A 16,341-nucleotide genomic window follows, 5' to 3' on the forward strand; every position below is an offset into this window, starting at 1 on the left:
CTGAGGCTGGTCTTGCTCAGCCCCACTTCCATCATGAGCTTAGACCGAAATGAAGCTCGAGCAAAGTCTGACCTTCATGATAGCTTTTTCCTTCAAAACCTGCACCTGGGAGACAGGTGCTGGCTTTAGCAAATGTGAGACCTGGGTTTCAATAGCAGATGCCTTAGGTAATGATGCTTACAAGCTGATGGTACTTTTATTCTTAAATGAAGTCGAGTATACCTATGAGGAGGGTGTTGGTTAAAATAACGAGGTAAAATTAGAAGTGCAAAATAATACCTGCACATCATCCAAACGATCTTTCTCTTTGTGTGCGAAATGCTCTGAGATTGTGCCCTGATCCTCAGCTGACAATTCCAAGTCCTACTGTAATACAAATAATAACCAGATATTTAGGAGAGATTAGAATTTACTTTTGGATCCATTAGCATTTCTGTTAAATCTGACAAACGATTTAGAAAATCTATATGAATACAAAGTGCCTGCTCATCATATTTTGTGACAGCTGGGTGAATACTTGACATCTTTGTGCTCTTAAAAGAACATATGCAAAGACTCAATTTAATTTGTAGGGTTGAGGGAATTTATTTGCCTAATTTTGAGCCCACTAGCACATGATGGATTTGAAAGTTCAGTTCTAACAGGAGTATAATTGGGTTCTCATTTCACTTAGGAGAGAGCGTGATAGAAAGGGTGAGGAGAGAGACAGAGACATGGGGAAAATAAAGTAAGAAAATGAAACTGAGAATACTCATGAAAAAAATTGCAATGAGACTGAAAAAGAATGTAGCAAGGCAGAGCGTGAGAAAAAGCCTGCACATACAAATAAGATACCCTTTAAGGGGACAGAAGAGCAAAAATAGTGCATTCTTAATCGTAATGCCAAATGTCTTTTGAGTGGAAAGAGCTGGGGCTTTAGAATATGCTCACCATGGTAGCTGAAAACAAAGATAAAATATTGTGTCTTTAAGTTGTGGGAAGGGAGAGAGGAGTGTTTCTCTAAAGACTTTCTCAAGCTCAGTAAGTAAAGCAGCTCATCACACGTTCAGTCCCACCAGGATAGTCCTTCCCTATCAATATCTGTGGTGCAGTGGGCTGCAAGGACAGGACACGTGGCCATGGCCATACAAACCAGATCCCGTGGGTGAACCTGGAGCTCGCTGACCATCAGAAGTTAGTCTGATGTCTCCAGAGGTTTCATCTGGGACAAAGACCAACCCACGCTCCATATGTCAGCTATCAATTGCCAAAAGAGAATCATAGAAGCATGGAATTGCCTAGGTTGGAAGGGACCTTTTGGATCATCTAGTCCAACCATAAATACTTAGCTTGGTCTGTTCCCTGCGTGCATGAAAAGTCCTAGGGTGTTTGCAAGTGACTCAATCCAGCCAGGTGACAGATGCCCATTCGCAGGATGGACATGAAGTCTGCGTAGTTGCTGGGCAATGTGTACCTAGAAACTAAAGCGGTACTATCCCAAGGGATAGGGAAGGAGTCTTCCCATATGACCCCTGAATGCTTCTGTAAGAGACACAAGATGGGTGGAAGAGTTGGTTCGGATCTGACCTGTTCGCCCATGCTTTGGCCTTTGTTCAAATTACGGGCAAACTCTTTTTTTTTTCTTTTTTTTTTCTCTTTTTTTTTTTTTTCTGGGAAAACTCCTCTGCTTTAGCCCCTAATGCGCACAGTGTGGTTGGTGGCTGTGTAGCTTTCCTCTGTCTTGTGTTACTGAGGACCACTGCCATGCGAGTGACACATCCACCAGCCCGGTGTAGCACGTGGGACCAGGATTCGCAAGCAGGACTGCCTGCCAGCATCCTAAAGCTGTGTCATTAAAAGTCCTTAGGGAATACTTATCCACATCCCTCAAGTTTATCTTTTAAATTATTCTCTTAGTGTGAAAAAACGGGCAGGAACTGAGTTTGGTTTCACTCGCTAACTCTCAGCATTTATGTTTTCCTATTTACTTCCAAATGAGCTGGCCTCTGACGTCCCCAGCCTTTCCTTTTGGACACAAAGTCCCTTTGCAGCTGGTTACTAATGGGTCCAGCTGAACCAGGGTGAGCTCAAGGCATTTGAAGGCACATCTCTGCTCAGTGCTGTAGGACCTTGTTGGCTGCTCAAGGTTTAGGTCAGTACACAGCAAATGGAAGCACTTTTCCTGTGATACTTGTATTTACTTTGATTTTTAGGTAAGAACTACATTTCCAGCTGTATCGCTGGCAACTTTTCATTAACGCTCCTTGTTGAACAGTAGCTTTTTCATCTTTGTGCTTTGCTAACATTGTAGAATTAAATGGGTTTTTCTGACTTTTCGATTGTATCCTGATATTCTGTCACCTTTTGATCTCTGTGTCATGCACATAGACTGTAAACTCCTTCAGGTACAGACTGGGGGGGGGGACGACCCGTATGGGGGTGTATTTTTTTCTTTAGGAAGTGCCCACTACAGCAGAGCCCCAGATACTGTGGGACTGTGAAACAATAGTACAAGTAGTAAGCATAAGATTAAGAATTGCAATAAGAAAATAATCATTTCCACGTTACCCTTATGATACCTAGGAAAAACCATTTTGTTTAAAGTTTCTTGAGAGCTCAAGGAAGAGCTGGAAATGGCAACCTACAGACACAGTAAATGGCCTGAAGTACTGATACATTTCTGACTTTATACAGCAACTTCTGCTTAATCCAATCACTGGTTAATTTAATCCTGTTTCATTTGATTGGATCCCCTGGAACCAAATCATTTGTATTGTGTTTTAGTCTGGTATTTCTGATCATTGTCTTTGTTAATTTGATCAAGATTGATTGAACCAGTCATTGAAAATAAATCACATAATTAATCAAATGCAGCATTAGAAAAGCAGATCCTCAGCTAGTCTGTTAGCTTTAACCTCTTGTTTTTCTTCCGCAGTACGTGGAGTTTGGACTTCCTTTAGAAAGAAGCAGAGGTGAACATTTTAATGGCATCACCATTTCAGTAGTACAAGGGGAGAGATGTATATATATGTGTATGTGTGTATATATATGCTTATTTAATTGTTTATTTAGAATAGAACAGAACAGAGTAGAATAGAGTAGGAATAGTTCAGCTGGAAGGCACCTACAACCATCATCTAGTCCAACTTTATCTCCTCTCAAAGCATCTTGATGTCACAAACTCAGTGACCCTTTCTGAGGCAGGGGTGTTGGTTGGAGGATCTTGCTTAGTAACTCAGCTTTCTTAATTACGCAATGATTTTAAGAGAATCAGCATGGGATCTGTGTTTGGCCCGGAATCATCAATAAACGTAAAAAACATGACAAGGCTCTGTGCTTTGTTCTAAGAAGGTCTGGGTAGTCTGGCGTACAGTCAGTGCTTGTCTGAAGCTAACGGTAACTCCAAAAACTGTGCTATGGGTGGGAAAGGAGATTTTGGATTTGCATAAAGATTATTTTGATCTCTACCTGTTGTGTGGAAAGTGTCCTGTTTTTCATTTTTTTTTAAAATAGGTGTTTGACCCTGTTTCGCCGCTTCTCTCACTCTGATTGATACTTGTGACCAAAGTTGGCCATTTTGATCTGCGCTGTTAGATAATTATAGATTTGTGTTCTAATTGGAGCCTTATTACTGCAAACCAAGGCTCTGTTTGTCTTCTGGAGGCGGTGACGGCACAAAGAACAGCTAAAACTCCCTTTGACTCTCCTGAAAGCCCCAGCGAGTTGAGCAGGGATCACACTGCCTCTTGAGGCAGTTCATCCTGGGGGTTACGAGGGCACTGTCTGCCCCGCACCCATCCCGGCAGAAATAGTACCTTCTGATGGCCCACGACCCGCAACAGCGGAGGAGGAGAATTAGGAAGATCAGATCACAGCTTGCTGTTGTAGGTGAGGTGTCCCTACCAAAGGTCGTTTAATTTTAGCTTGCCTTTCCCTACGTGGCTTGCAGAACCAACCTGCGCTATTTAGGGCTCACGATAACCCCTCTCTCTCTTTCCCTGTCACCCTGAAGTTTCTTGAGTGGGAGATTATTTTTAAAGGTGGTTTACTTTGTGTTAATTTCCCGGGAGCAAAGAGAGTAGGAGGTTTTAAGTTTTCAGTAGCATAAATTTTCTTTAAAAGATACGGAACAGAGGATTTTCAAAAGCACAAAGTCTCTCGCCAAACTCCCCACCCTTGCTGGGTTTCCTCTTCTTAATAAGTCCAATGGCCCAAACTGGACACCTAGAAGAACTTAATCTTTAAGGAATAAAAAGTAAAGGAACATATAGCAATTTGTTGTTAAAGGAAGTGTTAAGTAGGGCTTAATCTTAACGGTACCCATTTATCCTTGGGCGACAAAGGACTATGTAGCATCGCAAGTTGCCACGAATAGAGTAATACTGAGGGATCACCTGATTCACACCCCAAAAATGAGAGTGAGGAGCCTGGAAAAAATGGGTGGCAAAGTAGACAATTTTGGCAGGCCTACCAGTAACGCTAGCCACAGCTATACCATTATCTGTTTTACTTTAAATTGTGTGGCTGTGGACAGCAAAGTATGTCTAATAGCCATTTGCTAGATTTATAGCTTGGTATGCGATGTGTTTGCCATAAATCTTTTAGAAGGATGATGGTGGAGGCAGCTGAAGCGTTCATGCTAGTCCACGAATCAGTTCTGGCGAAGGGAAACAGAACTGGGCAGCTTCCCACCAGCAGCATGGAGATACGGAAACAAAATGAGCAGGAATGCTTTGATGTAAAACCTACGGAGCAGAAAAATTGGAGAAAACAGAGACTGTGTTTCCAGAAAAACCATGTCTTAGGACTTTGTTGTAAATCAAATTAAATGACTGCCCAACTGCCTGATCCTGCGCTGAACTTCTTGTGTTATTAAAGCCATGAATCTGAGTGGAAGCAGGGTTGCATCTTGAGACCCCGTTCCCAAAAAGGATCTGCCAGTCACGTCTGGTCGGAACAGCTTGGTGAATGTTTAGCTTCTTTTAAGAACCAACTGGGAGATTGATGGGTTCGAGCTGTTTTTGCACAGACTTGTTTGAGTTTTAAAACACGTTTTCATCTGTCTGCACAGAAAAAAAAAAAAGATTTTAATAAGAACCATTGAGATAATGTGATTTTGGATTAAAAGGGAATGCAATATATGATTTTAGTATTTTTTTACTGTGGAATACATTCGCGTTTCTCCTGCACAACCCAAATTTTTAACAGGACAGGAGCGATTATAGGAATAACCAGATTTTAGATGTTATCTTGTGTGTAGGAAAAGGGATGGATTATTAAAGTGTATAGGCTTTTTGAGAGATGCAGCGCTCTAATCCTGTTTTTCACATCTTAATTTTAGTGACTGCATAACTTACCTTCATAAGATGCTCTTAATTGAATATTTCAATAGAATTTGAATAAAGTCTAATATATCTGGGATTCCTCCTCCACTCCTTTAAAATACGATGTGAAATTTATTAGTCTTAATGTACATATCCCAGAGCTAATTGTTTTATCTTGTAAATCAGTTTCTCCTCATCTTTTATACGGCTTTTACTTTCAGATTTAAAGAATAAATAAATTCTTGATTGAAAAGACTTTGTTGTTTTGCAGTAGAAAAAGGGGGGCAGCTTTATAAATGTAAAAGGATTTTTAGTTCTTTTTTAATTATTTACAAACGCTGAATTAAAGGACAGTGGGGTTTAAATTATGCATTAAATTAGCATCTTACTGATGGAAGACTCTCAAAGAAAGTTGAAATTTTTAAATTGCTGTGAGCCAAATTCGGCCACAGTTTAATGGCTCAATTGATGTTGATGAACTTATAAGGCAGCGATAAATCTGGACCTACAGGCTTATTTTTTCTTTTTGCTGTGAAAGGTAAGCATGCTGTTTCTACAGTACTGACTGTTCTTTTGTTTGAGGGTTGACCGAGTATACTTTGATCCTTTTTTTAGAAAAAGAATTCTCTGTTCTCCCTTAAAGAAAGCTTCCTGAGACCTGGATCAGATTATGGAAACTAAAGTGAGCACACAAAAGTGCTTGTTAGAAAGTGAAATTTATGTGCAAACTAAATGTGCCCTTGATGATAGCCTTATTGATCAAGCCAAGTTAATAAATCAGTAATATCATGCAGCACTGTTCAACACTTACAGGCTTATCTTGGTTTTCTTTTTTTCTTTTTTTTCTCTTTTTTTTTTTTTTTAAATGTGCCTGCTGTGTAGGCAGAGAACATGCACTTTCCTGCCACGGGGTGTGTACTGCAATTGAAACACCGAATTCAGAGGGCCTGAATGTAAAATGTCGGCATCCAATACGACAAAAGCAAACTTTTCTAGAAGTAACTTATTACTGGGATTGGAGCCTACAGTGAAATATCTTTTACTTTATAACTATTCCTCCCTTTAATGCTTTAGGCCCTGATCCAGGATGAAAATCATGGTCCTGTTTGGATAATTAAAAGAAATCCATGGGAAATTTGGGACAAAAATGCCATTTGGAGCAACTTATGAACCTATTAATGGCCAGCATTTGCATTCAAGATAAATGTTTAGTTTTCAAGCAGTCTGCCGCTAGGTCATTCTTGAGTAGCTTTGCCAGTACACAAGGGTTACATCCTTTGTACGCCCTTGGGATTCTGGTCTGACAAGCACTTATTCCATTATTATTCATATTTTCTTCTGCCCTCTGACAAAAAGCACTTATGATGAACTGGATTTATCTGCCTCTACCATGGGATGCCTGCAGGATCTCTGAGAGCCCCCTTGCGTTGCATAGTGCATGTTCTCTGTGGTACGTGCTGCCGCGTTGTTCCTGATGTTGCGCGTTTTCCTTCGTTGTGAGATGGTTTTGCATTCGTAGCTTTGCTCTGATTTGGGGTTGATCTGCATGCCAACCGTGTTAGGGGGGGAGGTTCTGCTCAGGCTAAAGTGGGGCTTCTGTGCTCGAACCCAGTGTCGTGCGCTGATGTCCCTGGTGTCCTGGAGCAGCAAGTGTCGCAGCCGGGACCTCGGTTCGATACCTCAGCTCCGTTCCCTGATGTTCTCGCTGAGAAACGAAGGCAGCTGGGTGAGTACCTGAGCCTCTGCTGGTGAAATTTGCCAAGACAGAATACAAAAGTGCCATTTATAAAGCGCTGTTATCATTCCATGTTCCCACATTCATTCCCACCTAATGCTGAGCACCTAACTGGACCCCTGGTGTGAGAGTGGTGGTTGTCCTGGGCAGTGCAGCCACCAGAAAGGAATAGATATCACCTATAGTCAATTCACAACCTTCTTCTATGCCATCTTTCTCTCCCCCTTTTCCATAACCTCATCCCTCCTCTTACCTCCCCAGACCTGCAGCCAGTGTGGATAGGGAGCCTTAGATGAGCCTGTTAATGAGACAGTAGCAGTTGACCCATTCCCAGTATGGAGTTTTCTTCCATTGCATCGTCAGAGCATGGGAATTTGGCTGACTGTATTTGGGAGGGTAACCGAGGCACAGATGTGGATGAGATGGCAAAGAGGCTCTCTTCAGGAAAGATGGGGTTGATGCTGGTGGGGGGAAGACGCTGGACATGTTTATACATCTGCCTTCTTAGCAGCTCACAGACTGGGTGGCAAGAAGCTCCACTATGCACGGCGCCGGGAGCAGGGCTGGGTAACGGCCGTGGGGCTGTGCCTGTCTGGGACGTGGGCCCCCCTGCACTCATGGATTTCTCCAAGCCTGCGACATTAATCTCAAGGTGGGGGGGCGTCTTTAAATCCTCTGAAAAACGTGAATGGATGCAGACTGTACCCCGCTGCTAAGCCATATGTCTCACCCGGAGGCTATACCTCAGTGCTCCGGAGCTCAAACTGGCTGGTGGCTCGTCGGTGGATGGTGTTTAAGATGCCAGTATTGAATTATTCTCTCCACTCAAGAAGGAACTGACTTCTTTTGTCTTTTATGCAGAGTAGCAACATTTTTCCTGTGAGTTAACTGTATTATTCTCTTTCTCGCTGCTCCCACGTTAGCTTTGGAAAGAGAAAAACAACGCTGTGTCATCGCAGAATTGCCTGGTGATGGGAACTGTAAGGTAGATCAGTTCTTCTCTCCACCCATGAGCAAGTTCTTGAATGAGGTTTTACTGCAGGACAGCTCGTTCTGTTCCTCTTGCATGCTGGCCTGTCCGTATCTCTTAGGTTTTTCATACATTACAGTACAACCCTCTCTTAAAACAACGGTTTCATTTCTGTAGCCCAGCCCAACAGCTGGTGCTAAGGAAATATTGCTGTCGTCATTGCATCTTTAAAAGCTCTGCACACATCCTTAAGGGCTTCTTTGGCCACGGGACTAGACTCGGAAATATGCTTGGGATCCTGTCCAACACGGTGTAGGAATTTACCCCAGCTGAAGATCTGTCCCTGTATGGTTCAGATTTTGCACACATGCTTCATGCACACAAATAATAATACCTGTTTCATGCAATATTTAGCAGCGTGAACTACAAATTAGACCCCAAACTCTTTGGTGCAGAGACCACTGAGCTTTTTAGAGCACCAGACACGTTCAGGCTTAAAACCCAACCAGGGCCACCAGTCATTACTTGTTAGAGCGAGGCATAGCTAACAGCTTTAAAAGGAATTCCCTCATTAAATTGAAGTTGCTTTTACCCATGACAGGCCATAAAACCTGAATCCGTGGGAGGGAATGTTTGCTTCTATGCATGTGTGTGTCTTAGCCTTTTTATTTTCAATGGGGAGAGAAAACAGAGTGTGTTGCATATTGGATACATTATCTTAGTATTAAGCTGCCATTCCCAATCTCTTTTGGATAATTGGAACAGAGAATCGCTACTTCTCATCCATCACTTTAAATGAAGGCCTTAGTAAAATAATTTTGGTCGCTGGGAACCGCAAATAGGATCCCTCTATCCAGATTAGCTCTTTTTTGCTCATGAAACTGTTTGAATAGGTCTTAGCACTCTGAGCCGTAGCAGGATGTATGTCGGCCGTTTTACAAGCCTTTGGGGAAATTGCTCAAATGTGTTTATAGGGACCTCCCAGGAAGCGTTTGGTGGTGGTGAGCCCGGGGAAAATCGTATTGGAATTTTTGTTGTTGGATTTTTGTTGTTGTTGGGTTGGGTTTTTTTAGTTCTGCTAACATACTCTGTAATGCTGGTAGTCGTGCAATGTTTCCGTTGATGTAGAAAGGTCTTGCTAAAAGGTTACGTCTTATTTCATCAAAGATTTGTAAAACTTTGGACTTAAAGTCAGACTTAGTTGTAGCTGTGACTCCTGAACACCAAATAGTTACCATGTAAACTCATGCAGTGTAGACCAAATCACTAATTCCCAATCTTTAACACCAGCTGATTGCTGTGAACTCGCGAACTTTCTTGTGGATATTCTGAAAAGCCCCATGAATCTGAAGGTTTTTAATGTTTTAATTTAATAAGGTTCAGTGGACCAGCTGTACACCAATTACTGTTGCCTATGGGCCATGGTTTATGACTATTTGAGCTACAAAAAATCGACAACCTGGCAACTTGTCTGTGTTAGTCTCGTGTAATTCTGAAATTGTTCCATCTTTCTCCATTCTGCCTGTACATCTGTATTGCCGTTAATTTCCTTAAAGCTGGGAGATTGCTCACTGCTGGAGTTCAAAGTGGCAGGCGTGAGGTGAAATGCAGCTTCAGCTGAAAATTTTATTTGTTCTTAATGGTTATTTCAAACAAAAGAGGAAAAAAAACATTTGGATTTGGGGTACTCTATCCATGACAAAGAGCACAGATTGAACATTTTAGGGGTGCTACAAAGGTGCTGATGATTGCTTCAATAATCTTTTTAGTCTGCCATGAAATTCAGGCAATTAAATGGCCAGTGCTGCTGTTAACTAGCCAGGCTTCAACAGACCTTTTAGAAACCTTCTTGTCTTTTCATGTAAATAGACATTTGGCGGTATTTTAAAACGTATACCCAGTAGATTTTGTAATGCATTTCCTTTTTTCATGTGTTTCGTGTTTAATTCAAACAAGCATCTGACATGAAAGCTAAAGATAAAAGTCTAACATAGTACAATTAGTTTCTGTGAAGTCTGTGGATCACTAATGGAACACATCTCTTCCCCCTGCACAAGTAGCATAATACAGGCCATTTTTTGGTCATTTGTGTTGTACATTAAAAGCATCAAATAGAGTGCTGTCATGTGCCTGAGCGCATGGACGGAAGGTTCCTTTGTTTGATAATGTTGGAATTAATTTTGCTTTCCAGATACGCAAATCGGTAATTGCTGCAATTGGATCAGAGACATGTAACACTTGTAATGTAAGCCTTCATGTATTAAAAAAAATAATTCAGAAATTAGATCAGAGACCGGAAGCGTATATATATAAAAAAAAAGAAGTTTAGTAAGCTGTTGTTCTGTTTCCACCGCCATTATTGTCTAAACGGTGTTCCATGAACGTGTGCTGGGATTTCGTACCAACTAATCCCTAGCTCTTTCCAATCAAATACAAGCTCAGGATACATTTGAAAGAATGTGCTGGACTTGTGCATTTAAATGCACTGAGCATCTAAGAAGAGGGATTTGTGAGCATATCTAGTGGGAAAAAATTCGGAAAAAAATAGCATTTTGTGGAAGCAGAGGAGAAGTGTTTATTGACAGCAAACCTGCGAACCTCCTTCCTCTTTATTAATGCTCAAAGTACGGAATTTAGATCTAGATTTGGTTGTTCCCTCCACCAGTTTCAAATGTGTCTGATCTGGTGCTCTAGTTTTTTTTTGGAAAGCAGGCTTTCCGTTGCAAAATAGGCAACGGGATTTTTGTAGGGCTTAGGAGAGCTGTGTCACATATTCCCTTTCTTACCCATTCCGTACAGAGCATATGGGTTCTTTGAAAATTATAGCATGCTTGTGGTTCTGTATTATTTAAGGTACAGGAATATTTTTTTCTTATTTTAGATAGACACTGTTTTAAAGCAGCTTGGGGATGTAACAAAGTTACACAAGACGCTGCACATCTCGACAGTGCCACAGAATAATGAGAAGTATGTATTTCAAACCCACTTATAAGACTCAGTACACACAACAAAGAAATGCAACACGCAGATGCCACGTGGGGAACGTGCGGGGCATGATTTGAGTTGTGAATCCTCCTGTCTGTCTTCGATGATTCATAAAAATGCCCGGTTCTCTATATTGCAATTAGTGTTTCTTGAAGCTTTGCTTTGGAATAAGTGGTAGTGTTTCTGGGGGAAGTATCTTAGCTGATTTATAGGCAGAGAATGCTGGTGGTGCTTTTTTTTTTCTTCTTTCTTTTTCTACTGCAGAGTGCTTTGGCCACTGTTAAACAGTTTAGCTAAAGCCAAAGGGATACTGCTAACATGAACTGGTAAACCACCAACAGCGTTATATCCTGCTGTGTCAATGACCTTGTACGATGTAAAAGCTAAAGGTATTCACATTAAGCCTTTCTCAGGACAATTTGTAAATAGAAGGCATTTCAAAACTGAGATTTATTTCTTCCCCTCCTGCCCTTTTTTTTTGCCATGAATACAACAGAATGAATCTTACGGCTCTTGCTTGTCTGCATGATGTCCTCTCTTTTTGCCTTTCCTGACGCTCATTTTTATTTCAATTGCAGAAGTTGTAGGAGTAGCTGAAATGGTGGGGGCAGAAGGAAATGTGAATCTAAAACCTGGATATCGTTGTCCTTGGTGCCAGCAGAATAGAAAAAAATCTGGAGAAGTTAAATTACGAAAAAAAAACAAAAAACAAACAAACAAAACCAAACACCACCAAAAAAACCACCACAAAAAAACACCAAACCAAACAAAACCAAACTCCGTGGAAAATAATAAATTGATGCTTTTGAAAAAAGATAATAATTTGGACACAAGCTGAAAATTCTGACTTCAAGATTCCGTAGAAAAAAAGACATTAAGAATCACATTTCCCTGTGAACACCTGCATTTAATGAAGTATAGCGATTTCTAGGGGGGGGAAATATTCCCATTGTGGCTTCTGGGAGCAAAGAGAGCAGCGCAGCAAAAACTCTGTCCTCCATCAAAGTCTGCACTCAGGACTCCTGAAATCCAGAGCCCGAGGATAAAGCTCAGATGGAAAAGGGAGTAGGTGATAGGAGATGTCCGAGGCACTTGGATGAAGTGCGGGGGGGGTGTTGAAGCCGGGCAGGAAGCTAGCAGGGGTGCTGGGGGGGAGAAGGGAGGGCAGGAGGAAGCAGGCACCACCAGTGGATTTAAATACACGAGGGACGACTGACGGGCTTGGGAAAGGTGTGCATGTATTTGCAGAGGGAATAAATGGGTCTGCTAATGATTTCTTTTCATGGCTTGACTGAGGTACTGGTGATGGGGAAAAAAGCTGCTGGTGTTGACAGAGATTTCATTGGTACTACGTGACCCAGGGCATTTATGGAGCCGCTGTACCCCCATCTCAGAGCTAAATTACTTCCCAGATGTAAGGCAAACAAGCGATCGCTCAGACTGGTCTCCTGTTCTTTATGGCTTCCGTCCTCAGTACTCATTCAGCAATAGGCAGCTGGTTCCATTTTCTTGGTTTAGAGGTTCTGACACCAGTAAAAACAAAACAAAAAAACTTTTAATCTTCCAGCAATGAAATACGCTGCAGAGTTAAATAAATGAGACCTGTTGGAGCACCCTTCTTTTCTACAGGCCTTTTCTCAGCAAAGGCATGGTTGTTTGGGAAGATCCCCATAAAATGCAGGGGGGTGCTGGCTTAGCATTTAAATCCATGTGATAGTTTCTTTATCAAGAAATCTCTTTCAGATCATATCCCCTTTGATGATTATTCAGCCCCGATCCTTCCCCTACTTTACAGTTATTTTAACATCTCTGAAGAACTGCCAACATACCCACTTCAGCAACCAATGACTTTAATGCTGCTTTTTTTTGTTGGCATTAAATTTTAAGGCTTGACAGACAGTAAATACTAAGACTTCGCTTTACTGTTCTACAGTAATTTGTCCTGCGGTTGTAAATAAGTCTCTCTTGTTTTTCCTTCTGCTAAACAAAACTCACTATTTTTGGAAGAGTTCGAGCAAACAGAAGATTGTCCCATTTTACGTAAGCTGTGACTGAATGGATATTACCATATCTGGTTTGGTTTTATTTTATTTTCAAGATAAAAGAAGCAACTTATTTCTCAAAATGCTAGTTTGTTGTGGATTTTTTTTTTAAAGGCGGATCTGTTAAATTTCCACAAGTTTGGTTTTTTTTTTTCAAATCTGTTGTATTTTCTATACAGACATGTCGTGCAAGCCTGGAGGAGAATGATACTTAAAGATTTTAGGATCCTCTTGGACTGTAACAAAGAAACAAGCAAGCTACTAGCTATGAGGAACAATAATCATTCCCAATAGTCTAAACATTTTTATTCTGTATTTTTCTCTCTCTCTGGTAGACACCTTGCATTTCCAAGACTGAAAATCAGCCTCAAGGACTTGCAACGAGCGTCAGGTGGGGACAGACACCCATCAATCAGTCCACGCCCTGGGACACTGATGAGCCTCCATCTAAACAGATGAGGGAGAATGAAAACCCAGGTATGTTTCTGATCTTATTTGTAATTCTACAAGGGAAAATCGTTCAAAGCAAATTCGATGCACTATCTCCATTTACCTCCGTAAATTAGACTTCATTGTGAGCCCTTTCTTTATTCTTTAGCAGGGTTTTTCTCTCATTGTAAAGACCCCTTCAGTTTCTTCTGTGCTGGGGCTAATATAAATGTATTAAGATGCCTGCAAGTTCATTAGAGTGGGTTGGTTTTTTTCTTCTTCTCTGCCTTCACTAGAGGAAAAGGCACTCTGTAATACTTTAAGACCTCTTTTATGTCCAGAACTACCTGAAATGATTTCCAGCTTCCAGACACATATCATACATTGTGCTACTATGCCAGACGCCTAATTACAATCTCTTTGTAGTGGCTGGAGCACCATTATTATACACACAGAGTATTTGTCAGGAAGCCATGAAAGCACGGTGGGGAAAGAGGTTAATTTTCTTGGAAGCGTGCGCTTAAGCTGCATAAAGCGCAAAATACATAAAACCGCAAACATGCTGCATGTCACCTGATGAGTATTTTAACAATTGCACTCACATCGCTGTAGCAATTTTATGCACTTACTGGTTGGGAACGGTTCCAGACCCTGAACCGCTTTAGATAGCGTGAGGGAGAAGGGCTCGTCGGCGCGATTCGGCAGCGGCCGCGGGCGCAGGAGGGGGAAGGCCGGGGGTGTTCGGTTTTGCTCTGGTCTCCCCCATGGCGAGCCCACCGCCATTGCTGGCCTTCCTTCGTGCCGCAGGTGCAGCGCCCTGGGTCACCACGGTGGCGGCCGGCAGCCAGCCCGCCCTGATCACGCACTCCTATGGGATGACGCAGCCGCCCACCTTCAGCCCGGCCGCCAACGTCCAGGCCCCCGTCATCGGCGTCACGCCTTCCCTCCCTCCGCACGTCACCCCCCAGCTCCCGCTGATGCCAGCCCACTACCAGCTCCAGCCGCAGCCCTCCCAGCCCCTCAGCAACATGGTGGTCAACCTCCAGAGCCAGCCCCTGTACACCAACAGCCAACCCCTCAGCATGTCCTCCATGAGCGGCGTGGGCCCAGTGGCCCACCCAGGCCCCGGGCCGGTGGGCAACGGCCACCTGGCCTGCCCCATGCTGCCGCCGCCGCCGCCGGCCCTGCCCTCGGCCGCCCTGCCCAGCAGCGCGCCTGCCACCAACGGGCAGGCGGCCGCCCCGCTGCCCCCCAACGCAGCGGGGGGCCCGGACAACACCAACGGGGTGCAGATGCTGCGGACCATCGGCGTGGGGAAGTACGAGTTCACCGACCCCTGGCACCCCAAAGGTAAGGCGGGACGGGACGGCCCCGCGGGGCGTGCGGGCGGGCGGCGGGGCCGAGGAGGGCGGCGGGACCCCGGCGCCTCCCCACCGCTCTCTTCGGGCCCACCGGCCCAGCTCCGGTGTCTGTCTCCGCGCTTTCCTTTAATGCATAGCTTTTATGAGTGAATGACAACAAAAAGCAGGGCGTTAGAAAGAGGGAGGATGAGCTGTGGGCGTATTTTGTAGTGAAAAATGGCTTTCGGGCCTGTGAGATAAGCCAGTGCTCCCGATGGTAAAGCAGCCATCATTCCGTGCCTCTCCCTTTGAAACACACACCCATGTTTCCATCCGACCCCTTTCCTTCTGGCTTCAGTTGTGCCTTAGTCACAACATGACCCGTCTTCCTCAACCATTGTCTTCTCCCCCCTCTCAGTAGGAGCCCGAGCCAAATGCAAGGAACGCTGCTGACTGAGGCTGAACAGCCCACAACGTTCAGCGTTAAGGGGAAAACTCTTCATTACCGGCTTCATTGGGCTCAAATGCTGCAAAACACCCTGAATAGTCGTGAGCGTTCCTGAGAGGCTGACCTTTTCTGATCAGTAGCTTGTAAATGAGCCACACCGTTGGGTCACGTTGGAGTGTTATTTCCGAGTGTCTTACCCTAGACGCTTCAAAAATACCTACGCTCTGTGTACGTAGTTTCTAATTTCATTTGCAGAGTTTTCCCTGCCTCCCTTAAGAATCATGACTGTGACACATGCCCAGGTAAAGCGAAATGTAGCTTACAAAAAATATAAATGCGGACCTATCAGCAAAATCAATTAAATTGATTTAAAAAAAAAAAACCACCCCAAAGGCTTCATTAAGTCTGTGATATTTTATGTATACATTTGTATTCAGGCACAACCCATGTGGTAAATTATTTACTTGCCACAAGCTATTAAGTTCTATTGTGTAGCTCTGTATTAAAGGCAAGGAGTCTCTATTAAAAATGATTAGTCCAATAACTCTTCCTGCTCATTACGTAAATTGTACTTTGGTATGTGCAAATCCTTACCAAACGTCTCTTGAAAAGGAGTTCAGACACAAGCTCAGCAGTACTTTTCAAAAGCTAAATATTTGGACTGCTTCTAAATTTTCAACTCCCAGCCCCAAATACGACGAGAACACTTGCTGGATGGTGAGCTTCTGAATTTTTCTTTGAGTTATAAATGGGCTTTAAGTGAGACCAGACTAGTCAGCTAGCCAAAAATTGACCAACAATTGCTTTATGAGAGTTCTGGTAATTTCTTCCCTTTAAAAAAAAATAATCAAAATCCACAAAAGCAATTTGTCAGGTCAGGTTTATAAGTTACAAACCCTTGATTTTGTAGAAGGAGAAAGGGGAGAGATTTATACTCTAATCCTGGTAGACTGAGCTGTAGTGGTTCTGCTGGATGTCTCTCTTCTCCATGGAAGCTATTTGTCTTCTAGAAGGCATCATCTCCACTTTTCATAGCCACCTATCCCAATTTACTGCGCTGGATACTCGGATACATGATCAAATTAACAC

At 43.0% G+C, this 16,341-nt stretch overlaps 1 protein-coding gene across 8 annotated transcripts in view; it reads left to right on the top strand.

Moving 5' to 3' along the window:
• KLHL29 (kelch like family member 29) overlaps nucleotides 1–16,341 on the top strand; it is a 408,570-nt gene that overhangs the window by 255,022 nt on the left and 137,207 nt on the right. For 6 of the 8 annotated variants that reach the window (XM_054193778.1, XM_054193775.1, XM_054193771.1 and 3 more), the window contains 3 exons: nucleotides 6,916–7,029; nucleotides 13,371–13,512; nucleotides 14,272–14,814. In XM_054193778.1, the coding sequence (XP_054049753.1) occupies nucleotides 6,916–7,029; nucleotides 13,371–13,512; nucleotides 14,272–14,814 (799 nt within the window). Of the gene's footprint in view, nucleotides 1–1,905; nucleotides 2,193–6,915; nucleotides 7,030–13,370; nucleotides 13,513–14,271; nucleotides 14,815–16,341 lie in introns of those variants that run through there. The other 2 variants (XM_054193776.1, XM_054193772.1) reach the window with 2 other exon arrangements.

This window comes from Rissa tridactyla, chromosome 3, assembly GCF_028500815.1.
Source record: "Rissa tridactyla isolate bRisTri1 chromosome 3, bRisTri1.patW.cur.20221130, whole genome shotgun sequence".
Classification (NCBI taxonomy): Eukaryota; Metazoa; Chordata; class Aves; order Charadriiformes; family Laridae; genus Rissa; species Rissa tridactyla.